The sequence below is a fragment of the Electrona antarctica genome, assembly GCF_951216825.1.
Source record: "Electrona antarctica genome assembly, chromosome: 10".
Classification (NCBI taxonomy): Eukaryota; Metazoa; Chordata; class Actinopteri; order Myctophiformes; family Myctophidae; genus Electrona; species Electrona antarctica.
This window is the reverse complement of record NC_136791.1, coordinates 49,559,140-49,584,890: the sequence shown is the minus strand read 5'-3', so window position 1 is coordinate 49,584,890 and position 25,751 is coordinate 49,559,140. Positions and strand designations below refer to the sequence as shown.

At 43.3% G+C, this 25,751-nt stretch overlaps 1 protein-coding gene across 3 annotated transcripts; it reads right to left on the bottom strand.

Annotated features, from left to right (window-relative positions):
* Nucleotides 1–1,368: 1,368 nt before the first annotated feature.
* ubac2 (UBA domain containing 2) lies at nt 1,369–25,615 on the bottom strand. Of its 3 annotated transcripts, XR_013790999.1 has the most exons (11): nt 25,388–25,615; nt 24,222–24,346; nt 22,672–22,791; nt 22,479–22,585; nt 21,844–21,967; nt 20,391–20,438; nt 15,560–15,668; nt 11,594–11,736; nt 9,605–9,766; nt 7,552–7,767; nt 1,369–1,502 (listed from the first exon to the last, which is right to left on the bottom strand). XR_013790999.1 is itself a non-coding variant. In XM_079512604.1 (10 exons), the coding sequence occupies exons 1-10, from the start codon at nt 25,599–25,601 to the stop codon at nt 7,660–7,662; spliced, it is 1,260 nt and encodes a 419-aa protein (XP_079368730.1). In that variant the 5' UTR covers nt 25,602–25,615; the 3' UTR covers nt 3,361–7,659. The 3 variants fall into 3 exon arrangements, 2 of the variants coding, with proteins under 2 accessions (XP_079368730.1, XP_079368731.1); XM_079512604.1 differs by lacking the exon at nt 1,369–1,502 and having other exon boundaries at nt 3,361–7,767; XM_079512605.1 differs by lacking the exons at nt 1,369–1,502; nt 7,552–7,767; nt 9,605–9,766 and adding an exon at nt 10,341–10,505.
* Between the last annotated feature and the right edge of the window lie 136 nt (nt 25,616–25,751).

Here is a 25,751-nt window from a genome sequence, read left to right as displayed (position 1 = left end):
GCCGTTGACAAAACGGCAGAAATGGCCGTGACCTATATATTAGGGAGTTATGATCCAAGGAATCCAGGGGGATTCACATGACTACAGAGATTATGTCTACCAATTTGATTGCGGTTTAGACACAATCTGTAGTAGTAAAACTGACATTTTGGGGTGGAGGTTCTTCCTTCGTTGTGTTTCATGCTGATCAGTGAATCGGTGCACCTGATTAGCTGTTTTCAAACAGACAGACAGACTCACAGCCACAGGAGCGAAAACACGATCCCTCGCCTTTGGCCGCTGAGGCCTGGCAGGGATACTAACCAGTGAGACCGCCTGGGTGACGGCAGACTGCTGGGCGAGCGCTGGCGCTTTGGAATGGGGGGGGTCAGATCAACATATCCGCCTGGGTGACAGCAGACTGCTGGGCGAGCGCTGGCGCTTTGGAATGGGGGGGGTCAGATCTTAATTTTCGGGCCCGTTGAGAACTCTAGTTAACTGAGACCCACTTTAAAAGTAACGCAGCTCTTAAGACCATGCAAGCTCATAAAGCTCAATATAATATTACTTTTACCCAAATACCACATGATATCTAGGCAATACCGTACCGTGCATATTAATATTACATTGCTATAATTGCCAAGCTGCATTCTCTCTGAAAGACTACAGACTTTGAGTAAAACGATTCCTCTCAACTGAATGATGTCACTTTTTTGCAATTACATGGGACAGGTATGGCCAAAAGGTGGTTTATTTAATACCACCAAATCTTTACCACCTGACTGGACCACTGGGGGCAAAGGGACTCATTATGAAGTTGCCCCACTTCCAAAGGAAAGCTACATCAACCTCGCTCCGCTCCAGAACACCCATTACCCCCAAAACAGGGTTTGATTAACGCATTTTGGGCGGGAACCCCTTTTGGTGTTTTAAACATTGTTATAATTTAGCTATTGAAAAATAGCAGATCTACAAGCTCATAGCGCGCCACCGAGTGGCGCGCTACGAGCTTGTAGGTCTGCTATTTTTGAAAAATCGTGAAAATGTGCCTCAAATTTGGAATATATTTTTTCAGAACGAACGTTTTCAACTCAAATCTTTGCTTCTGGAGGGTCCCTGGAACAACATATTTTCAGATGGGGGTCTCGGAGGCCAATTGCAGGTTCTTGACATGAAATATTGAGCGATATAGGCCTAGAAACAGGTATTTCAGAAAACCGTCAGGATTTAGAAGACATTTTTTCAGGCCTAAACGGGTTAATGCTGCATATAAAGTAGCTTGATTAGAAGGATCCTCCTAATGAGCTCGGTTGTCATTCCCTTTTTTTCTCTTATTATTGCCTTTAATTAAAACACAGAAGCATAAAGAGAAACAGCAGGGAATGGCTGATATAAATCACTTCGGGTTAAGTCACCGTTTAATCCAACAGTCCATTAAAAGTGGCTCTGCTTGGCAGGGCTCTGGTCTGGGATCCAGTCAAGCAGCAGTAAGAGATGGGCCTGTGTGACTCGGCTCTTGTGATCTAAAAAAAAATCAATAAAAAGAATAGACATTGTACTCAGAAATCAATAAAAGAAATAAAACATTGTACTCTTCAGTTGAAAATGTGAACAGAGTTGACATTTCAGTTTCAGTTATGCTGAAGGCAGGCAGTTGGCAAACCCATGTGCTTCCGAACATCTTCAATTTGAAGATATTCTACATTGCATTGATATTCCTTTTTCCAGCTGCCCTGGAGGAGGGACCGTCTTCTCCAGAAGTCTGCTCAGTGGATTAATGTTAGCAGGTGGGTGTGGCAGAGATTTTAAACACAACTCAATGTCTCCATCTAGCGGCAGAAACTGAGAACACACCTTTACACATCCTGAGAACATCGTTTTCAGTATACTCTGGTTAGTCTAGTATTCTTTGTCGAAAGTAAAAGAATGTCTGAGATTGCATTTCCAATTAACCGTGACATTTCGTTTTTTTAATAAACTTAAATTCTGGCATTAAAGGACCACTTCACCACTTTTCAACATTTCTTCATATAATTGGTCCTCAACTAATGTTCATGATAAAACACCACCATTTTTTCCTACTCAGTCTGTGTCTCATAGGAGGGCTTTGGGCAGTTCGGACACCCGTCCACCAGTGACATCATCATTAGGCAGATTTTTTTTAAACAAGATTTGTTTTAAAATATATTTAGATTTTTATTATCGTGAGAACGATGGCTTCAACTTTTGCATTGCAACTTTTCAGGAAAAGAAAGCCTGCCGTTTCTATTAGCTTGGATTTCTGGGTTTCTGAACTGCCCACAGCCTTCCTGTGAGACACAAAAAAATTGTGGTATTTTATCATGAACATTAGTTAGGACCAATTATAGGAAGAGAAGTTGAAAAGTGGTGAAGTGGTCCTTTAACTGTTATGAGTATAGTGGTGTATGACATTTAATGACAAAGTAGTGCCTGACTGGACAAAATATGACGACAGTGTAAAGTACGATAAGGAGTGACAGTAGACAGAGACAGTAAAATCTAATTTTATCCCATCTAAAGAAATCCAAGCGGATATGGGGGCCCCTGACGAGGCCCTCTGAGAGGTCAAACTGAGAAAGCACAGACCTAAACACTGATGAAATGGGCTCGTTTTAACTACATAATGTATTCACGAAGACTGACCCCGTCCAGTCTACACCGACAGACGACTAACAGACCCCAACAACGGAACGGAAGATTAAGCATACATTGTGTGTAAGGACATGGTTCCTTTGGAATGTATCATTTCATATGTAAGGTATACAGCTGAGAAAATGGTGCCAGTCATTCAGATATATTTGGGGCTATTACACTGTTGTATTATCATGTGTGTCCAAGAGTGCAGAAATGAAAGAACACATTTCCATTCTACGATTTGCTGTAGTTCAAATGGATACAACAAGCTTACATTTTTTTAAGGGTTACTTAAACCTAATGTCGCACATTCAGGCATTTTCCAAGATTCGGTTCATATGCTTCTATAGCCTACTATTGTGATTGAGAATACAGGTCGGCATTGTATAGACATTAACCAGAAACGTGCACAAGAAGTTGAATAGAAGTATGCAACGCATGACATCACGTGTTGAAAAGCAGCACCATTTTAGCCTAAGTCAGTTGTTGCTTGCAGACAACACATTTCCTGTTCCGTTGTACCATGGCAAAAATATGAAGAACAGCTTAATTACTACAGAACATTGGATCCATTGGAACACATGTTCAAATGCAACATTTCCACTCGACAGCGACAATACGATGAATCTTCTTGACAGTGTACACGATGGGAAATTGGGACCCTGCCACCAACAATCACATTATAGTTCGTTATGGTATTGACACAACGGGATAAAACAATGGAAAATCATGAATATATTTTAATTGCTATAAATCAGTTACAGCATTATGACAATCCATCATATTTCCACTCTATATAACACTGACAAAGTGGGAAAACCAGGCGAAATCCGGAAAATAAATTCATCTCAATGGATAATAAATTAGTTACAGCAGCTTATTTCAATTTGAGCTTCCATGCTCTTAATTTTCTTCCCACAGACAAAATATAACACCTTGCCTTCCCAGCACGGCTGCCGTTATAGGCCGCTATACTTATTTGCCATTTTATCATAAGAAAACCATCGTCCCTGTTCATTACATTTCATTTAAATGTTACACCACACAACCACTGGGCTCATTCAAGCCCTGATGAAAAATGTGCTCCTTCCACCCAAATAGCAGTTTTTATTTTCCAAAGTGTTCATTTTTGCTTTTTCTTTTGTCGTGCAACAGTGTCGTATGACAAACTATACTGTAAATCAGGCATAAGAATTGACACGCAATTAAAAAAGAACTTACTTCAAATGTAAAAGAAATGCAGAAAAGTCGTCATTACTTCACAATTCCCCAATGGCCCCCTCCCACCCAGCACCCATTTAAAACTAAAAGATAATTTAGTCAGATTTATTCCCCAGGTGGCTCATGACTCACTCAGAGTCCAGAGAGTTGTCCATGCAGCCTCTCTCTCATCACTCTCACATAACTAATTATACTCACTCTTTATAATACATACGCATCAGATAGACTACTTCAGTAGTCATATAGGTTTTATGTATACACAAAATAGAAAATTAACATCTGTTTTTGACATCAATATAGTGTGGCTATGCATTTTTCTTGAATGAAACTTCAAAGTATGTTCATATATATATAAAAATGTGAACAATAATGCGTCTCACGTCGTGGCTTCCTCGGGTTCTCTCTTCCTCCTCTCCAGTGTTGATTTTGACGGCATATTTTGATTTAGTGTTAGTCCTAGACTTTTGACTAAAATATAATTTAGTTTTAGTGATATTTTAGTGATCTCAAACGACCGGTACGCCTGGTGCCCGCCGCGGTTGTCGCTCCACGCGCAACTCCCTGGGTCGGAGATTATAGTTGACAAAATGTAGTAATGTACAGTTGATTTTGTTGAATAAAATTAATTTTGGCTGTGCCTTGATGGCTGATTTTACACTTGGTTGCATGTTGAAAATAGCCGACGCATTGTGAGCTTGTAGATCTGCCAGTTTCAGAGAGCAACACCTGAGCGCCTCCAAACATAAAATGACTTGTCTTTTAGTTCTACTGGATCTCTTCTCCACTAGTACCTCCCTAACATTTTAATCTAGTTTTTATCCATTGATGAAATTGTCAAAATATTTCAGCTTAGTTTTTATTTTTGTTTAATTGTCAGTTTAATCGTCATTGCTGTCGATTAAATCAACACTGCTCCTCTGAAGAGCGAAAGTAAGGAAGCCAGGATGTGAAACGCGTGGTTTGCTCCAATTACTTTATCTGAATTAAATAGTCAACCGTTTCTGGTGTGCACTACTTTGATCACACACGCACACGCACACACACACACACACACACACACACACACACACACACACACACACCCTTACCCGCTAGCACTATACCCACCACCCGTGAATTAAAGGACCACTTCACCACTTTTCAACATCTCTTCATATAATTGGTCCTCACTAATGTTCATGATAAAACACCACCATTTTCTCCTACTCAGTCTGTGTCTCATAGGAGGGCTTTGGGCAGTTCGGACACCCGTCCACCAGTGACATCATCATTAGGCATATTTTTTTTTAAACAAGATTTGTTTTAAAATATATTTAGATTTTTATTATCGTGAGAACGATGGCTTCAACTTTTGCATTGCAACTTTTCAGGAAAAGAAAACCTGCCGTTTCTATTAGCTTGGATTCACCATCGATGATGTCACTGGTGGACGGGTTTCTGAACTGCCCACAGCCTTCCTATGAGACACAGACTGAGTAGGAAAAAATTGTGGCAATTTATCATGAACATTAGTGAGGACCAATTATAGGAAGAGACGTTGAAAAGTGGTGAAGTGGTCCTTTACGCATTTAACAGCTTCCACTATCCATAAACGGTATCTTGCTGTCACACTACCCACCCACTATACATTATGCCGACTCCTGGAAGTGTGCCCGTGGGCGTGTTGACGCGCTTTCCCTAAAATTGCCATCTTGCCCACACACGTGGGCAGAGGAACGCACACCTGTAATGGACACGTTGGGAGTGGAGCTGCCTGGACGCACAACAGCAGAAGATCACAGCTCTCATTCTCTCCTAATTCTCCACAAATCCGTGTGATTTTAATTTTCCTATAGTCAGCAGAAGTGAGTCAGCACAGTGTCAATTACTTGTGTCAATTGTGTTTCTATAAGATGATAGTCTATCCAAAGAAGACGATACTTGTGCGCCGGGTTTAGGGACTCTTGACGCAAGACAAGGCCCACCGTGTTTGCATACGGAATCTATGTATACTGTACACACACACACACACACACACACACACACACACACACACACACACACACACACACACACACACACACACACACACACACACACACACACACACACACACACACACACACACACACACACACACAATAGTCTGTACTTATGTACACAGTATATACATAGATAAATATCTCTATGTATATCTATATATATATATATATATATATATATATATATATATATATTCTCACACACACACACACACACACACAGTACAATTCAGTCGTCAAATATGTATCTATTGTCTTCATATTGCATAATAAATATCTGACTGGGGGGGGTGTGCTGGTAAAGAAATTAAATACTTGTGTGTGTGTGTGTGTGTGTGTGTGTGTGTGTGTGTGTACTCGTGCCATAATGAAAGACTACTGATGTGTGAGACATGTTCCTTTCATGGACTATTCTGTGCACAAACAAACATGTCCACTAGGTAATAATAGGTATACATTTTTGCAAGTTATTATGATGAACATTAGCAGAAGTAAGTCACCCCATTAAACCCTGAGATAGCACACGTATCCTAAGTCACCCTAAGCAGTTTTGTGCCAGCCTCCGTTAGGGAGTTTACACAGGGCCCAACCAGTTGACTTCCCAATAATCGGAGTCCACAGTATCGCCGTTCAAAGTGATCGAGCCCAACAGTGTGTCGAGGAAAGGCTACGTCTTGTGCCCCATTTCGTCCAGAGAATACAGGTACAGATGTTGAAGAACAGAAGCAGCAATGTATCATAGTATAAAACCGTCATCTTCTTGTCCAGAGTGTGTAACGGGAATAAAGGTCCCTTTTCCTGGAGCCAAAATGTGTCCATGAGAGAACTAGCATCAAATCCCGTGCTTCCTTCTGTCTCAATACTGTCTCAATACAAGAAAAACACAAAAAGGAGAGCAGTGTATTGTCCTTGAAAACAAAGTAAGCAAGTACAAAATAAAATAAAAGGATGCCATCAACTTTGTGGGTTAATTTATAATCAGAGCAGCTGTTGACTGTGTTCACAAGACTCTTCCCCTCCCATTCCATGCCATTCCTGCCGTCTTGAGAAAAACAAATAGTACGGTAATGGTTTCCTTGCTCAGGTGACTTAAAAATCCATCTAAAAGAAAGGTTCTTTACTCCTTTCATGTAGACTCTTGTTGCCTTTAGTAGCCTTGCTGGATCTTTTCACCCATATTCCATAGAGTTAGGAAACTCTATGGAATACGATGCAGCCATACTAGCATTAGAAGCATAGTGGCAAATAAATGTACTAGATTAAAAGTTGATGAAGATATTTAACCATCTAACATATGTGAGGAGATGAGACTTGTGAAAAATGCTTCTAGCTTCATTCTCCCCGTCTCTGGGCTCATGATGCACAAGCCCAAAAAAATGGCACGGGAGGCTTTCCTTTCCTTTAAGATGCACCTGTGACAGGTAAACCATGGGTTTAGTCTAAGTCGACTGCTCAGAGCATTGAGGCCCATTTTGCAGTGAAATACCAAACCAGGAAGCTATAGTATGACGTAAGTTCTTTCTGCTCTGAAGCTTCACGGCCCCGTAGAGTGATCAACGTGCCAGCAGGCCAGCCCAGTTCAGGACTTGTGCTCTGCTCAGCAGTGCTACCCCCGCATATGTTCCATACCGCACCTTTTTGATTTTTCTCTTCATGTCCCCAATGACTATCTTACTTTGACAGCTCCTCCTGTTCTGTGGTTTCAGCTCTGCTCCTCTCATCCATCTCTCAATCTCAATCTCCGTCCTCGTCCGTCTCTCTGTCCGTGTTCTCACCAAAGCGCTCAGTGTTGCAGGAGGACGTTGGTTGCCATGTTGATGTCATTGTTGGAGGCTCGGAGGGCCTCCAGGGCGTCCGTTCTGGAGAAGCCCATTTCCACCAACCTGGCAACCTGGTGTCAAACACAGCAGCAAATCCATACAGACCGATTTACATAACATCTCCCCAACCAATAGATTCATAATAACAAATAGGTGAGCAGAAATGACACATTGGAGCAAAGGAATACCTTTCAGAGTAGAATTAAAGAATACTCATGACAAGTTTGAAATCGATCGGTCGGATGGTTCTCGAGATGAGCAAAGGACAGATACACACAGTTACACGCAGATATTTCGCACATACAGTACAGTAGAGTGAGTAGACCAATGCCCAATGGGAACGATGCCGTCGGGCACACGCGCCCTTACGGTTCCAAACTATAAAAGAGCGGGCCTCACTAAGAAAACTGAACAAACAAAAAGCATGTACAGGTGGGTCCTCCTGGCAGTAATGATGACTACTACCAGTTAGCAACAGAAGGAAAACGTAATGAGTGGGCTCAGTGTCAGCGTGATCCATGTTGAAGATGAAGACGGTAGCGTTATGCAAGCTCAGTCAGTATGGTCTGGATCATTCTGGACTCCCACACATCATCAGGTGGGAACTAACTGGCACCATTACAAAAGAAAAACGATAACAGCGAGTCCATAAAGAAAAAACAAAACAAAACAAAAAATGGTAAGGATGGGAACTGGCAGTAATGAATACTATCGAAGAAAAAAAAGTGATCGCTGCCAGCATGTTCCAGAGGATGTAGTGAAAGAAAAGAAAAAACAGAGGGGAAAAAAGAAAAAAAAACGACAGAGCCAACTAAAGAATCTCCATCAGGTATGAATGCAGAAACAATTCAAACAAACAAAAAGGAACAGACGGGAGCCGAACGTCAGAAAACAGATAATGGGACTGGGAGTGGAATATTACCACACACAGAAAAGGTCAATACTACTAGCCATGGTTCACGTGACTATAGCCCGTTTACAGTTTTGCGCACCTTGCTACATTGACAACGTTAACTTCTACATAAACGTTCAGACTTTTTTAAAAGTGCTCACCCCCGGGGCCACGGATGTTAGAATTTTGCACGGGTGGCTATTAGCACCCGTGCATTCAGTATTCCTCAATAAAAAGCATTTTAATCCGATCGGTGGCCATTTTCTCAACCAAATTATAATATATCAGTGACTGCAATACACCTCCCAACCGATAGGGAAGCAGAGTTGAAACTAAGCATAGGGCAAAAAAAACGGAGAAACTGGCCGGCGGTCGGATAAAAAGGCCGCCGGGGGGCCGGGCCAGTTCCGGCGAGGCGCCCCGTGTCCGAAACTGACAGAGTTACCGTGTGGGGGTCCCTCTACTGTACTGTCACTGCAATGTACTGGCACACCCGAAATCATCATATATACAGTAAATATGTGCGTGTGTTACGCCAGGGCTCCACCGGACGCGTTGCGTCTCCGTTGCGTCTCCGTTGCGTGCGTCAAAAAACGCACCGGTTCAATTTTAATGCACGCGTCGCGTCTCCGTCAACGCAACGCGGGCAGTGGAGCCACCCTTCATTGATTAAAAAGGGAACATTCCCTGACGGTGACGGAGACGCGACGCTGACGCGATGCTGACGCGCCTGGTGGAGCCCTGGTGTGAGGTTGCGCACAGTGAGACTTGGTGGTGAAAAACAACCATTCTATTTTCGTACTCTGACAGACCCAGGCAGGCAGGCAGCCAGGGACGGACCCAGGCAGCCAGAGACACACATAGCTCAGTAAGGGAGTGGTTGCACCACTCAACTACCACTACCACAAATCGGTAGTCTACACAAAATTGTATACTATAACTGAACACATGTGACCATCAGAACCTCAATAAAAAAATGTCTTTGTACAACTGCAATCACTGCATACTATACACACCTGCTCTTCTGCGACAGGAGAGTTTTCCAGTAGTGGGGGGGGCGGTGGCTGCAGCTGGGGGGAGGGGTGTGTATGAGCCGGGGGGCGTGGCTGGACCGGAGGCCGGTTCTGCTGTCTGTGCCTCAGCGAGGGGAACAGCCTGGTCCAATCCAACAGACCAGCCTAAGACATACAGTAGGCACAGAATCAAGATGCTGTCCACACAATGACCATTTTGCATGTCGTTGCCGTGACTCCACGTCACTCCTGTGAAGTAAACAACGGATGTGAAACGCATCCCACGATCTGATCCCATTCTGGGCGGGAACTCCTTTTGGCGTTTTACCCCTTCAGGCCGGGAACCCATTTTGGGGTTCTGTACAGTATGTACAGTATTCAAAAATGTCAAAATTTTGACGCTGCTATATAAATATTTGAAGTTTTTCAGAAAACTTCAAATATTACGGATTTAGAGGCGTTTTTAGAATCGGCCTCAGGCATAAATGGGTTAATTGAATTCACCCGAAACATACATTTTGTAACCGTGATCATCGACGATTTTGTTTTTCATTTTCCGGTTCCTTTCCTGTATACTCAGTCGCCTAGAAACCCAGAGCTATTCAAACTTGAATCAATAAAAAAACATATTTTATCGTCATCGGGTTAGGAGGACCTCAGAGCATTTTTTTTTTTTTAAACTTTGTTTTTATTTTTCGGTGAACAGGTGGGTCACATTGGGCATCACAGTACATTTCGTAATTGTTACAAGTCATTTGTTACATTTCTATTATTAACTTTCATTGTGTTACGGGTCGTACAGTTCCAGGTGGGTAAGGGAACCCTCTTTGAGTAGTTTCAGTTCGTTTTAGTCCGTTCGTTCCCAGTTACAGGGTTCATGATAATTATACATCGGTATTCCATTCTTTTTGGAAAACAGAGGGAAAACAGAGAATAATAAAAATAAAATAAAATACGAAACGAAGGGTAAACAGTGGACAAAACAAACAAAACAAAAACATGAGCGCAACAGATACAATAATGACATCATTAATGACAGAATAATGACAGTGTTCACCTCTTACAAAATGTCTATTCCCATGTATAGGACCTCAGAGCATTTTGACATATTTTTCATCATTGGCATTCAGTGAGTTAAAGCCAACAGCTTGCGGTCCTTCAAAATGAGATGTACAGTATGTGTGAATTATGTAATGAGGAGTGAGTGTGTGTTTGAGTGTGCAAGGTCATGCAATGTTTGAGTCTCTGGTTCAAGATTGAAAAGTGCGTGGTGCAATTTAAAATGTAGGCATTTAGCAGGCACGTCATGATTGGAATTGAAGTACGCATGAACTCTAGTCAACAAACAAGGTGAATAGTGACAGGAGTAGAGTTCAGACAGAAAAATGGAGTGCCTCAAAGAAACTAGGATTCCAGGTAAACAATGAACATGCTATCTAAATAACATTAACATTTGTGGTAAAGAAAGAAAAAATAAATCAGAGAACAAGTGACAAGATAGTCCATCCCATTCCGTATGCGTGGATCCCTACTGTATATTTACCTGTGGCTGGGCCATTCCTGTCCTCCTAGCCATGCTGTTTACTCTGTGTGTGTGTGTGTGTGTGTGTGTGTGTGTGTGTGTGTGTCTATCTACCTGTGGCTGGGGCCTTGCGTTCCTCCTAGCCATGCTGTGTGTGTCTATCTACCTGTGGCTGGGGCCTTGCGTTCCTCCTAGCCATGCTGTGTGTGTGTGTGTGTGTGTGTGTGTGTGTGTGTGTGTGTGTGTGTGTGTGTGTGTGTGTGTGTGTGTGAGGGTCTATCTACCTGTGGCTGGGGCCTTGCGTTCCTCCTAGCCATGCTGTGTGTGTGTGTGTGTGTGTGTGTGTGTGTGTGTGTGCGTGTGTGTGGGTCTATCTACCTGTGGCTGGGGCCTTGCGTTCCTCCTAGCCATGCTGTGTGTGTGTGTGTGTGTGTGTGTGTGTGTGTGTGCGTGTGTGTGGGTCTATCTACCTGTGGCTGGGGCCTTGCGTTCCTCCTAGCCTGGTTGTACTGGGCCAATAACAGCTGTTGGTCCAGCACGTCCATCCTCTGCTGTCTCTGGATGTCCAGTGTGGCTCCCATCCCCAGGGGACTCTCCGTACTGGACTGGGGTCCTGCCACGTGCACGCACACACACGCACGCACACACACAAAATGAAATGAAAAACAACAATTAAAAAGAAATGATTAGAAGAATGATTGTTCATTCATAAACACAAGGGGAAATAAGACGTGCATGTTTTTTTAACCCATTTTGGGCGGGAACCCTTTTTGGTGTTTTAAGCGTTACGTTATACTTTAGCTATTGAAAAATAGCAGATCTACAAGCTCATAGCACGCCACCGAGTGGCGTGCTACGAGCTTGTAGTATTGAGGAATGTCAATTTCCAGTAGATAACGAGGCAAAAACAATTAGGTCTAATCAAAAAGGTTTATTTGAAGATAATACAAAAATGAGAGTAAGTCAACAGATAAGGTAGATGATACAAGTTGACTAAGTCCAAATGATTCAGTCAAAATGATAAGTACAAAGAGTAAGAATGATATTGCCATACAAAGCAAGATGAACCAAAAGAGAGATGTGGTCCTTCGGTTTAGTCGGCTATTAGCTGACTTCACTTTGGCTGCCCTCAGATTATATAGAGGATGATTTCACAACACTGATGGTTTCACAATATCACCAATACCGGGCCGGCACACAAATGTTCTGTAGCCTTTCCCAAGTTTCTACCAAAACACATTAGTCATCCTTTTCTCAGAATTTTCCAGAACATTTGGGTACTGCCAAAAAGGTCGACTTGACATGACAACAAGTTATCATACTGAACAAAGCATCATACCATATTCCCCACCCAACCAGTTTTGATCTTGAGGGAATATTCAGAATATCTGAGGTGGGAGTAATCAGAATAACTGAGGTGTATTGCAACACTGTACTGGTTCAGATGGAAAACAACATGTCAGAGAACAGATTGAAGCATACATAGGTCAAAGGGTTAATAGAATATACATCTGTTTATATAGAATGATACGCCTCTATATGTATAATTCCTATACAGTCGGTCTGCTATTTTTGAAAAGTCGTGAAAATGTGGTGCAAATCTTTGAATATATATTTCAGAGCGAACATTTTTAACTAAAATATTTGCTTCTGGGGGGTCCCTGGAACAACATATTTTGAGATGGGGGTTCGTGGCCCAATATATATAATTCTGGGGGTCCTTGACATGAAAAAGGTTGAGCACAACTGACATAGAAACATGGGTTTTTCAGAAAACTATTAAGATTTAGAAGCCTTTTTTTAATCGCCATCAGTCCAAAATGGGTTAAGACAGCTTAACTCCTGGCAAGCTGTCTTAAAAAATCTGGAGATCGATTGATTTCTGGTGTTAAAAAAGGAGTGTCGACAGTCAATTCCTCTCAACGTTTTCTCCTCATAAAGAATAATTGAGGAGACTCCATGTGGAGACAGGGTTGAAGGGCCCATTGGGACCTGATCTTAGGCCAGCTGCGCTGGGATAATACACTATTTTTAAACCTTATGTCGATCCATATCTATGAGTACATGGTGCCAAGTCCCTCAAGGTTGTCTGCATCGTTGTTGCCCACATTCCCACCACAAGGCACTGTTGGTATGTGTGTACTCATGCAGGCATCTAAATACTCTGCCACTAGAGGCAATTGGCATAAAAAACAGCTTGAGAGCATTCAAGGGAATTCTGGGTATTGTAGGAACTAACAGTAAAGTAAAGTTCGGAGCGGCGCAGATATCAAAATGTTTGACACAGTTAATGTTATAAATACTGTTGAGTAAACATCCATATATTTGACAGTGGAGTATTCCATTGTTAACAATTTGTGTGCCCAAGACGTCCACAGACGTCCTGGGAATTACCGCTATGTGGTGCCCGGGACGTCTGTGGACGTCTTTGAAAAAACAAACGAATAATAAATAAAATGTAAAAAATAACATTGGGCACCCTGGGTCACTATTTTGAAAATGTTGAAAGGGCACACAATGTGTTAAATGTATTTTAAAAAAGTGGGATAATGTCACGGAGGGGAGGTGTGTGTGGGGGGTGCATGCTTAAAGCAAACTATAAAAAGACTTGGCTGTATTATATACACATTGAGACTCTTGTCATACTGTTGACAGTGGTAGAGTTTAGTGGATATACGCAGCAGGCATCTCTTCAGGTTAGATGAATTGTAACTGACAGTTGAAAAGGTTTTTCTCCAGTATGGATATGCAGGTGTCTCTGAAGAATACCTAGAAGAGTAAAACATCTTCTCACACAGTTTACAGTAGTTTGGTTTTTTCTCCAGTATGTGGAAGATGAATGAATTTCATTTTATGTTTTATTGTTCCTTGTATGATGTGGGTTCCACTATTTGAGGCAATACAACCACAAAATCCTGAACTATTCTAGGAAGATGGTGGTCAGACGTTGTAGTGGTTATTAAATAATGAAGTATTTAGGACAGCACAGTTTGTTTTTAGAGCCTGGAGTAGAAGACAATCTCAGCTCTTCAAGTAGTTCCATGTGTCTCCTGTTACAGGCCTAATGGTGTATTTTATTTTATGGTATTTTATTTTATGTTGTATATTATGTAATCAGCCTTGTAAGAATCTTGGGTGTATTAGTTAGTTTAGTATTCAATTGATCAGTGTTTGCAAACTATCATGTCGGTTTATTGTCATTGTTTATGGAAACAGTGATGTGATTGTTTAGTAAAAAGTGTCCTGTAAGTCCATATGGGATGGGCTTCTTCGGAAGCATGACACTTAAATAAAGAATCAATAAATCAATCGTAGGTGTCTCTGTTGATTACTTAGCTGAGTAAACGCTTCTGACACGGTTTACAGTGGAAAGGCCTTTCTCCGGTGTGGATACGCAGGTGTGACTCCAGTTGAGATAACATGTAGAAACTCTTGTCACACTGTTTACAGTGGTATGGTTTTTCTCCAGTGTGGAGACGCAGGTGTGACTCCAGGTGACCCGACTTACGAAAACTCTTATCAGTGTTTACAGTGGTATGGTTTATCTCCAGTGTGGAGACGCAGGTGTGACTTAAGACTACCTGACTCACTGAAACTCTTGTCAGTGTTTATAGTGGTATGGTTTTCCCCAGTGTGGATACGCAGGTGTTTCTCTAGATTACCTAACACACTGAAACTCTTGTCACAGCGTTTACAGTGGTATGGTTTTTCTCCAGTATGGATACGTTGGTGAATCTTCAGGCTGTAGGACTTGTTGAAACTCCTGTCACACTGTTGACAGTGGTATGTTTTTTCCCCAGTATGGTGACGCAGGTGACTTAAGACTACCTGTAACTCTTGTCACAGTGTCACAGTTTACAGTGGTATGTTTTTTCTTCAGTGTGAACACACAGGTGTTTCTCTAGATTACCTAACACACTGAAACTCTTGTCACAGCGTTTACAGTGGTATAGTTTTTCTCCAGTGTGGAGACGCAGGTGTGACTCCAAGTGACCCGACTTACGAAAACTCTTGTCAGTGTTTCACCTCCTCTCCCTTTGACATGACACTATTTTTAGATAATTAGTCAAGTAAGTGGGTACTGAGGGCATGGAGGGTAAAGTTGCATTTACAATTTTGGATGTCAGACCCATTTTCAATTGCTTGACTCTGTCTTCTACCCGGAGCCGACTGGGCACATTCTGTGCTCATATACAGACATACACACAAAGATAAATACAGTGGGCGCCCCTCACTTCACGCGATTGTGATTGTTTTATTTTAATTAATGGACATAATGTGGGAAAATCGCTTGTAAAAAAAAAGCTTGTACCAAGTGTTAAGGGTTTAATCTTCGTTATGCGTGGTGTGGTCCTTGAAAAGTGTTAAAAGCATGCTAGTGGTCAAGACCTAAACATGGTTAGGTTAAGTTAGAAAGAATGCAAGTTTGTACTGACCTGAGAAAAGTGGCTCCAGGAGAAACCGTCCAATACGGGACAGCCATGCAGGGATGAAGAGTATATGCTGCATCTTGCAGATGTTACCATGGTACAGTACACCTGATACCTGACGAGCACACAAGAACAGATGTTACCATGGTACAGTACACCTGATACCTGACGAGCACACAAGAACAGATGTTACCATGGTACAGTACACCTGATACCTGACGAGCACACAAGAACAGATGTTACCATGGTACAGTACACCTGATACCTGACGAGCACACAAGAACAGATGTTACCATGGTACAGTACACCTGATACCTGACGAGCACACAAGAACAGATGTTACCATGGTACAGTACACCTGATACCTGACGAGCACACAAGAACAGACCAGATGTTACCATGGTACAGTACACCTGATACCTGACGAGCACACAAGAACAGATGTTACCATGGTACAGTACACCTGATACCTGACGAGCACACAAGAACAGACCAGATGTTACCATGGTACAGCACACCTGATACCTGACGAGCACACAAGAACAGACCAGATGTTACCATGGTACAGTACACCTGATACCTGACGAGCACACAAGAACAGATGTTACCATGGTACAGTACACCTGATACCTGACGAGCACACAAGAACAGACCAGATGTTACCATGGTACAGTACACCTGATACCTGACGAGCACACAAGAACAGATGTTACCATGGTACAGTACACCTGATACCTGACGAGCACACAAGAACAGACCAGATGTTACCATGGTACAGCACACCTGATACCTGACGAGCACACAAGAACAGACCAGATGTTACCATGGTACAGTACACCTGATACCTGACGAGCACACAAGAACAGACCAGATGTTACCATGGTACAGTACACCTGATACCTGACGAGCACACAAGAACAGACCAGATGTTACCATGGTACAGTACACCTGATACCTGACGAGCACACAAGAACAGACCAGATGTTACCATGGTACAGTACACCTGATACCTGACGAGCACACAAGAACAGACCAGATGTTACCATGGTACAGTGCACCTGATACCTGACGAGCACACAAGAACAGACCAGATGTTACCATGGTACAGTGCACCTGATACCTGACGAGCACACAAGAACAGACCAGGGTATGAGGGTTGCACAGATGCACTGATTAAAGACTGTGTATAACCAAAGATGGTTAATTTAGGAAGAGCCACCATCCCAATAAGGGCCTTTCTCAGCCCCACCTCTCTCCCTGTGTTTTAGGATCCAAGATGGCCGCAGCACCAGGATGGGGTGGGGCAGAGGTGAGCGGGCTGGGTCAACATATGACCTTACTGGGCTGCATTCAAGACACTTGCCTTGTGTCTGACACCTGACTTGTGTCTGAACACAGCTTTGATGGATGTGTTCTGCCCCCCTCCCCCCCATCAAACAAAATGTGGGGTTCCATTGGAAATGCATTGGAGTGGCCATTAAACACAGACACAAGACAAACGCAAGACAGGTGTCTTGAATTTGTGAACGCAGCCCAGTAAGGCCACCCCCTCCTGGTGCTGCGGCCATCTTGGATCCTAAAACACAGGGAGAGAGGTGGGGCCGAGAAAGGCCCTCAGCCAATAGAGGCTGAATGGTACACAATGGTCTCCCATGTGGGTGCCGGCGTCTGGCGGGAAATCTCACAAACGTCCCATGTTTACCAATAGCACCTGCTAGATCCTGCATGAGTATGTTGCTGGGACAAAGAAAAGTTGATCATAAAGTGGATTTTCTCTCTGGAAAAAAGCCATTTTAGTATGAAAATCTTGGGAAGATTGTGTGGCTTGTGATGACTGTGTCCAGTATTTAGTTCAGTGACCATGGGGCTAAAGAAGCTATGTTCACATACATTGGATTGAATAGACTCCAGCCTGGTTCCAGTCTCCTAAAAAAGGCCCACTTCACACACATACACCATTTTTGTCTCGGGTATAACTCTAGTTCCCTTTTCCAGAAGGTGGCATAAACATATCCTGATCAGCTTCCCATACAAGGGTAATTTGACAACCATGTAGCTCTTACGCTACACGTAAGCGCCAGCCGCTTCTTTCCACATGACAGTGAGGAGTTACATACATTGTGAGGACGTAACGTGTGGATGAACAACAGTTCCACTAACAGGTGCCCCAACTAACCTCACCAGTGCAGCGACAGAGATTCCCCCTCCCCAACCAGTTTCCCACCCATAAACACTGCCAACTGTGTTCAGCCAGAACCGCAGGCAACACAGAGGAATCAAGCCTCTCACTGGTGGGCAGGAACTTACAACTTACCCTTGCGCCATGTCTCATTTTACACAGACAGTAGACCAGAGGGTAAGTGCAGTATGCCAGTGCAGATAGGACCAACACCATGGCCCTCATTTATCAATCGAGTGTAAAATCTGCCCCAAATTCGAGTGTAGGATTCGTAGTACACCCACGTCGGGTCGGCATTTACAAAGTGATCGCAGACAGCTGTTTCTTCCTTAATTTCGTTCGGACGTTTATAAATGTGACGGCTGAAATCTATCTGGCACGCCCTATGAAATCAAGCCTCGCCCTCGTTTTTGCGACATGAACAACTGCAGTACGACCTTGGAAACCATAGTTACATGACGAAAAAAGTCAATAAAAAAGTCACCCCCACTCTCATACACACACAGACGCACGCACGCACACGCAACTTGCAAGTCCAACTGGTTTGTTGTCGCCTATCTTAAATAAATAAAGAACGAACACCTGTATGAATTAAATAAAGCTGTAGCTGTAAAGTACCCTGTCTGTTTCTCCTCTCGCCTCGCTTGCCTTGCTGCCCCCCACACACACACACACACACACACACACACACGCACATACGGGCCGTGGCCCAGTCAGTTTAGAGCTGGCCCAACTGAGCCTTGTGCATGCAACTTTCTGGTTAGTAAACCACAGCATGCAAGCCGCCTTTGTTTTAAAATGGTTCCCCAAACCGTTCACAGTTCACACTTCTCTATCGGCCGTGGATGCGCCCCCCCCCCCCCCCCCCCATGCTAATTTGCCCAGTCAATCATTTGATCCGCGCTACGCGCCTGCCGTGTGTTGTTAGTTGTAGCCTATATTAAATTATTAAAGTATTTATTCATTTAATATAGCCTACAACAATATATTACTGAACGAAAATCTGAACCTGCATGTGAACAATGAATTAAATAACAAATAGGCGCACACACACGCTGCTGTTTTCCTCCTCTCCTGTCCTGTCTGTCTCTATCACTGTGGTCCGTTCATGACACCGCGACCATGCACGTTCATGACAATCTATTTAGATTACCTCGCTAGTCGCAGTAGTCAACTGACAATTATATAAATGTGCAGCCTAAACCAGCCTCATGTGGCACACTGGCACTGGTGGGCTGGCAGCCTGGCTGGGTGGTTTAGCCTATACCTAACTCCGATGCGGTCAGCGGTCCCCAATTTTGCGCTGGCACGCCGGCATGGCACATTTGGCATTCGAGCGACGCGTCGGGTTTATTAAACGAGGAGGAGATTGCACATAGGCTACTGTAACTCCAGAAAGACATCGGCCTGCTGTAGATTAGGCTACAGTAGGCTACCCAAGTTGGGACTCTCCGCAGCTGCAGCGCTGCACTCTCCAACGTCCCGTCATGGAAATATTTCAGCACAGACAGCCCAAATCCTCGCATGTATGCGCTCATCATGCAAAACACTGTTTAAATGGCTTACGCATCTAACTTGCAACATTGTTTTTAAATGCGCGATTTTAATTGCTTGCTTGTAAAGTTGGAAAGCTCCTACTAATTTCATATGACACAAAGACACATCGTTGATGTATTCCTTAACTTTTTTTTACTTTTTTACATTTAGCCCATATACATACCTATACAGTTTTATATAAACATTTTAGGAGTGAATACATATGTTTCGATGCCTGTGACAGCCTCTCAGCTGGTCAAACAATGCTGCTCCGCTGTTCTACGACAGAAAAACAGGTGAGGACAAAGCGTACGACAGCTCCCGACCAGACGTGGTTATTGTCTTGGCTCAAGTTCAAAATCAAACGTTGGCGCAAATGGTAAATGCCGAAAATTGCGGTAATTTCGGCGTACACCCATATTTTGGCGTACGCACGGTTGATAAATGAGGGCCCATGTGTGCACAACAAAAAAAACTGAAAGCTCCAGCCCCCCCTTGTCTTCTTCAGTCGCAAATACAACACTTTCATTATGAACGACGATTTGGTGCAAACTAAGAGACACTGATCATCCTAATGAAGGTCCATCCATGAACTGAAACACAGTTTCCGAATTGTGTGAGTGATGAAGACAGTGGATGGGAGCTTGTACAAAAAGATTAGACATATACAGTATCTGTTGTGCAAAGATCCCAACTGTAGAAGGTCAGGAATGTATATAGTATATTACTACATTTGAAGTAATATACTGTAGAAATACATACAAAATACAAGTGTCTTTTTTTATCAGTATTTGGACAATCATTTTAAATCAACACATTAACCCATTTAGGCCTGACGTCAAAAAATATATATATATTCAAAGATTTGTGCCGCATTTTCACGATTTTTCAAAAATAACAGACCTACAAGCTCGTAGCGCGCCACTCGGTGGCGCGCTATGAGCTTGTAGATCTGCTATTTTTCAATAGCTTAAAACACCAAAAGGGGTTCCCGCCCAAAATGGGTTAACAATAGATACACACACACAATAATATAGTGTTACAATCAACCAGCTGCCACCGGAAAGTGCAACTGAACCTCGCTGGTCATTATTCCTTACATATTAGATTTGAGCTACTCACCAATCCACTGAGAGCAATCATCCACATGAAAGGACTGGATGTCAGCAGCTAGAACCCACGCAAAATGAGAAGAGAGAAGATGAGCTGAAAGGTGGAGTAACAATGCAAATATTTAACAAGTAAACAGAGAGCCAGAGAAAGACAAGTATGCATGTGTAGCAGATTTTGTTTTTGGAAAACAAGTCCACCAGCAGTGTTGGGAAAGTTAATTTATTTTATGAACTAGTTCAGTTCACAGTTCAGAAATTTAAAAAGGAACTAATTCAGTTCATAGTTCATAATTCAACATTTTGAACTAAAGTTCATGGTTCCAAAAAATGAACGATTTTAGTTATTTTTCGTTATTATTTTTTTTCAAAATTATTGCCACAGCCTATTAACCTGACTCCGCCAGATGGGGCAGCAGAGAGTACACTGGGTTCCCCCCTCCTGCTCCCATCTGGGAACTTGATGACCGGCCACAAAACGGCCTGGCCAATCAGCAGCAGCTATCCCACCTCTAGCTGCTGCTGATTGGCCAGGCAGTTTTGTGGCCGGGCATCAAGTCTGCCTGAGAGTTCCCAGATGGGAGCAGGAGGGGGGAACCCAGTGTACTCTCTGCTGCCCCATCTGGCGGAGTCAGGTTAACAGCCTATAGCCATTTGCGCATTTGCGCACCAGCTGAGAGACAGGGATTTAGAGAATGCTGACAGGCATTCAAATGAGATGTTAACGTCCTGTAAGTAGACTTAGAAATAAAACTAGTGTTGACTAATCAATACAAGTGGCTCTTATTTTGATGAGGCAGTTTCTGCACAGGAAGTCCGTTTGACTTGTAAACAAGCTACGATGGATGAGCTGTCAAAGTACTAGTCGCTAAACTACGTTAGTGACCATATTTACAATATGAAAACTGTCACTTAGACAATGTAGGATACACACCGCTGGAATTAAACATGGAACATGCAGGCAGCATTAGGTGAGTAATTCATTGTATATGTGTTGGACGTTCGTGGTTGTGCTAATGACAAACGGACAGCTGCTGCTAGTGGGATCCTAGGCTCCTGCTGCTTAACGACGACACTGGTTGTGACTAGGTGTACTAGTGTAGCTTTGCATCTGTTGCATCTGCCCGTGTGATAGCAGCATAACGTTGTGGCAAGATACGAACGTCTGTAACGCCCCCCCCCCCCCCCCCCCTCTTGAACGAAGTTGAACGAGAGAAAGTGACGTTCACACACGCCAGAAATGAACGCGTTCACAATGACGTTCATCAGGCAGAAATACAGTACGTTCAGTTCACGTTCAGCCCAAATGAGAACGCGTTCGTGAACTATCGTTCTTTGAACGCGTTCGGGTACAACACTGTCCCCCAGTGACCAAGAGGCTATTAGGCTTCCGTACAGGGCTACTTTAGTTTTAGTACACATGCACCGGTATGCATATGCGCACACACACACACACACACACACACCTGCAATCCCACCACGTAGACCAGAGATTTGTTGGTGATGGGGATGTGTCCCAGGACCTGTGTGACCGGCACCCTGGGTATGGAGAGATAGAAAGGCACAAACAGAGAGAACACCGGGGACAGCCTGAGAGAGGGGGAGAGAATGATGGGGGTCAAACCGGGGAGATGGACAAAAGAGAGGGAAACAAAGATGTAAGAACTCATAGACCTGATGAGTTAAAAAAAAAAAAGTGTATGTTTTATCTGTTATTTTGTGCACTTAATACAGACATGTGAAAATCCCAATATAACAAACTTTAGTTACATCAAAGTACATAAAAATTGGACTTAACCCATTTTGGGCGGGAACCCCTTTTGGTGTAAGCATTATGTTATGCTTTAGCTATTGAAAAATAGCAGATCTACAAGCTCATAGCGCGCCACCGAGTGGCGCGCTACGAGCTTGTAGGTCTGCTATTTTTGAAAAAACGAAGAACGACTGACATAGAAACATAGCTTTTTCAGAAAACTGTCAAGACATTTATAGAATCGTTCCCAGGTCAAAATGGGTTAAGTAAATGTACTTAGTTACTTTACACCACTGCATAGAATTAGCACGTAGCTCTTATGTACAGACGGCGTCTCCATCTACTCACAGTCCTGCAGGCAGTTCCTCCACACCATACTCAAACAGGAAGTAGACTGCCTGACCCAGGAGGAAGTCTATCAGAGCAGACAAAACCCAGGTCCCCAGAAGGAAAGACTGGAATAAAATAAATCAGACTTAATGAATGAATTATTATCATCTAACCGACAATCAACCATACATGTCTATCCATATGTACTTACAGCAAACTTCCTCGTACCAAACCTCCTCTCAAAGATCCGAAAGTTGTAAATGAGCAGGCTGCTGCAGAAAGTGTCTTTCAGGTCCAGACAGATGAGCCTGCCACACACCCACCTCCACACCTCCACAACAGGACAAAACATCACAGAATGTTCATTAGATGACACACATGCACACACACACACTCACTCACACACACACCCTCGATGGCACAGTAGTGGACTTCTTTATTCTCTGTGTCCTATAATAAATTCCTGGGCCTGGGCCGTGGCTCAGTGGTCCAGGCACCTTGGCTGGTAATCCAGTCTTGTGTGCGGGTTCCTTTACTGCATGTCATCCCCCCATCTCTCTCCCCATTTCCTGTCAGCCTACTGTCTGTCCCTCCATAAAAAAATATAAAATAAAGGCGAAAGCCACAAAAAAAACCATTTAATAAATTCCTGGCATTTGGCAATATCAGTGTACCAATATCCATATATCAGTGTGTGTGGACGCTTTTTTGTCTTTCAAAGACTACCTTTTAGATTATTCTGCCGTGGAGCGGCACCACTACGAGGATGTGTGTGCGACTGTGCGTAGTATCCTTTTGCACAGTAGTGGACTGACTCCACCACTGTTCCACAGAGAGGGATGGAGGCAAACGTTTTGATCAGATGCAGTTGTATTCAATTCAGGCTCTACAGGTAGCCGCGAGCAACTCTTAGATCCTATTTTAAATATCTGGAATCTAGAGTTGCAATACGAACCCTTGACAGCCCATTCATCCAAACAATGAATGGGCTGTTAGAAAGAGGATAATTCAAGCTTGCCGTACAGCTGCAATGTTGGTGATATTCACGTTGTTTAATACAATCAGATAGGACTTTTCTGTTTGGATGTATGAGCTGTCAAGGGTTGGTATTGCAACTCTAATGTCCACATGGCAGATGCAAAGATACAGTCTACCATTCATTTTCAATGGAAGCCAGTGACAAAGATGCATCCGACGTTTGCAGCTGCTGCAAAAGCTACAACAAAGTTGAGCTAGTTTCAAGTTTCAACTACAAAGCTACAAAATTGCTCTATAGCATTGTATCTTTGAGTCTTTTGCATCTGCCCGTGTGAAGGCAGCATAAGAGGGTAACAGGTCAGGTCGCCCCAATTCCATCTCGCCCCAGCTTTTTTCCGCCGACCTCACGCCGACAGCTCGGTGCGGCGGTTCTTGTATTCTTTATTTTGTTTTACTGAGAATAAGGTTAGAAATACGTTTAGGGTTAGGCATAGTTTTACTGGGGTTAAGTTTAGGAATAGGGTTAGGTTTAGGCTTCGTTTTACTGAGGTTGAGGTTAGGAATAAGGTTAGGTTTAACCGTAAACATAATTTACTTAGATTACTTTAGGAATACCTGGCCACGCTGTTCAGCCGGCTGAACGCCCGGGGCGAGTTGGTAAAGGGGCGAGCAGTCTCGTATTCCATAAGAGTAGCTTAATTGCGGCTACTCTAAAAAAAGGTATGCATGGCATGTTGTTATTACTGAACAAACGTAATGCAACATGTCATAATTTGGCCCTACCTGGTGCTGGTGTGTGATAGCCTGCAGGTTGTAAGTGAACAGGCCCTGGTACTGTGGCAGCAAGGTGAGCATCACAGTCAGCCCGCTGAGGACCAGCAGAAGGCCTTTGGACAGAGGAGCCTTGTCTGGGTGTATAGAACACAACCATTAGTTAGCATATTATGGAACTGCTGTCAGAGATGTATCTGTGTGTGTGTGTGTGTGTGTGTGTGTGTGTGTGTGTGTGTGTGTGTGTGTAAATGTCAGAATCGATAAATACATCAACGAGAGTTCAAATGTTGGGCTTGTGTGTGTGTGTGTGTGTGTGTGTAGAGAAGAGAGATAATTATGTTTACACACAATGGAAACAAACACATGTCTGACTTCACCTTGTGCCGTTTAAATTATTTTTCTGTCTGATAAATCAGTGGTTCCCAAACCTTTTCACGTCAAGAACCCCCAAAATGACACTCATTAGCCCACGGACCCCCATTTGAAAAGACATGCCAGGGACCCCCATAAGAGACGAATTTTACGGCTCTAGCAGTGATTCTCAACCCGTTTAATTTCATGGACCCCCAGTTTGACATGCAATAGGCTACGGACCCCCCATTTAATGGCATTTCTATCTCTGGGACCCCCAATTTATATTGTAAAACCACTGTTAATTTAACTGAGAGTGTACAAATGGACCATTTGTACACTCTCTGAGTTACAGACCCATAAGGGTCCATTTGGTTCCTAACTATCTCTAATTGAGCTAGGTACCCCCTGGAACTCCCTCAAGTACCCCCACTCCCCAGGGGTCCCCGGACCCCACTTTGGGAACCCATGTGATAAAGTACTCCATCAATCAACCAATATGCATGGGCGGGGCAGACGCATGCCATCTACAGTCGCATGTTAAAGATCACATTCACAACCATATTTGACGCTGCTTATCAAACCAACGGCGTGTCGTCATGTTCATGTTCACAAACGAACGCAAACGCAGAAAAAGAGCAAGACTGCGCGTTTATTGACTGCTTGTTTTATAGGCGATACGTTTACAGAAACACAGCTTCTGGTAAATGAATGACAGTGCAAACTAGCTAACAACATGCACTAGCTTGGAGCATTATTTGGAGGACAGTCCCCCCCTATGGCTGACTGTGTGGGTGGGTTAACCACATCACCGTTATACTCACAGAGGCCTCGAGAGCCGGTGGTCGTAAACATGATGACGACTTTAAGAAGCCAGTCAACGTGCGCGATCAATTCAAGCCCAGGCACGGAGATAGTCAGTCCAAAATACTGAAATAAAGTGAGAGAAAACAGACATGCTGCGAAATAACAGGCAGGCAGCAGGGTAACTATGTTGTACAGGAAGCCCCAAAGCCCAAAAGTCCACTTCCGCGACATACTGGATTCTGCACTACCGAAATGTATCACATGAGGGCGCTGCTACTCTTTGATAATATTGTACTCGACTTGATCTCGAATGTCTTTCATTTGGTAGGTTGATGTACTTATAAATGTTAAAGGCAAGTTGTAAAGGGTTACAAAGTGATA

Excerpts from the sequence above, each read along its gene's own strand:
- ubac2 (XM_079512604.1), bottom strand. The coding sequence starts at position 25,601 with ATGTCGCGGAAGTGGACTTTTGGGCTTTGGGGCTTCCTGTACAACATA. Across the intron at positions 20,439-21,843 it reads TCTACGTGGTGGGATTGCAG|CTGCTGACATCCAGTCCTTT; the intron begins GTGTGTGTGTGT and ends CGTGGGTTCTAG. Across the intron at positions 11,737-15,559 it reads CCTGGAGCCACTTTTCTCAG|GACCCCAGTCCAGTACGGAG; the intron begins GTCAGTACAAAC and ends TGCACGTGGCAG.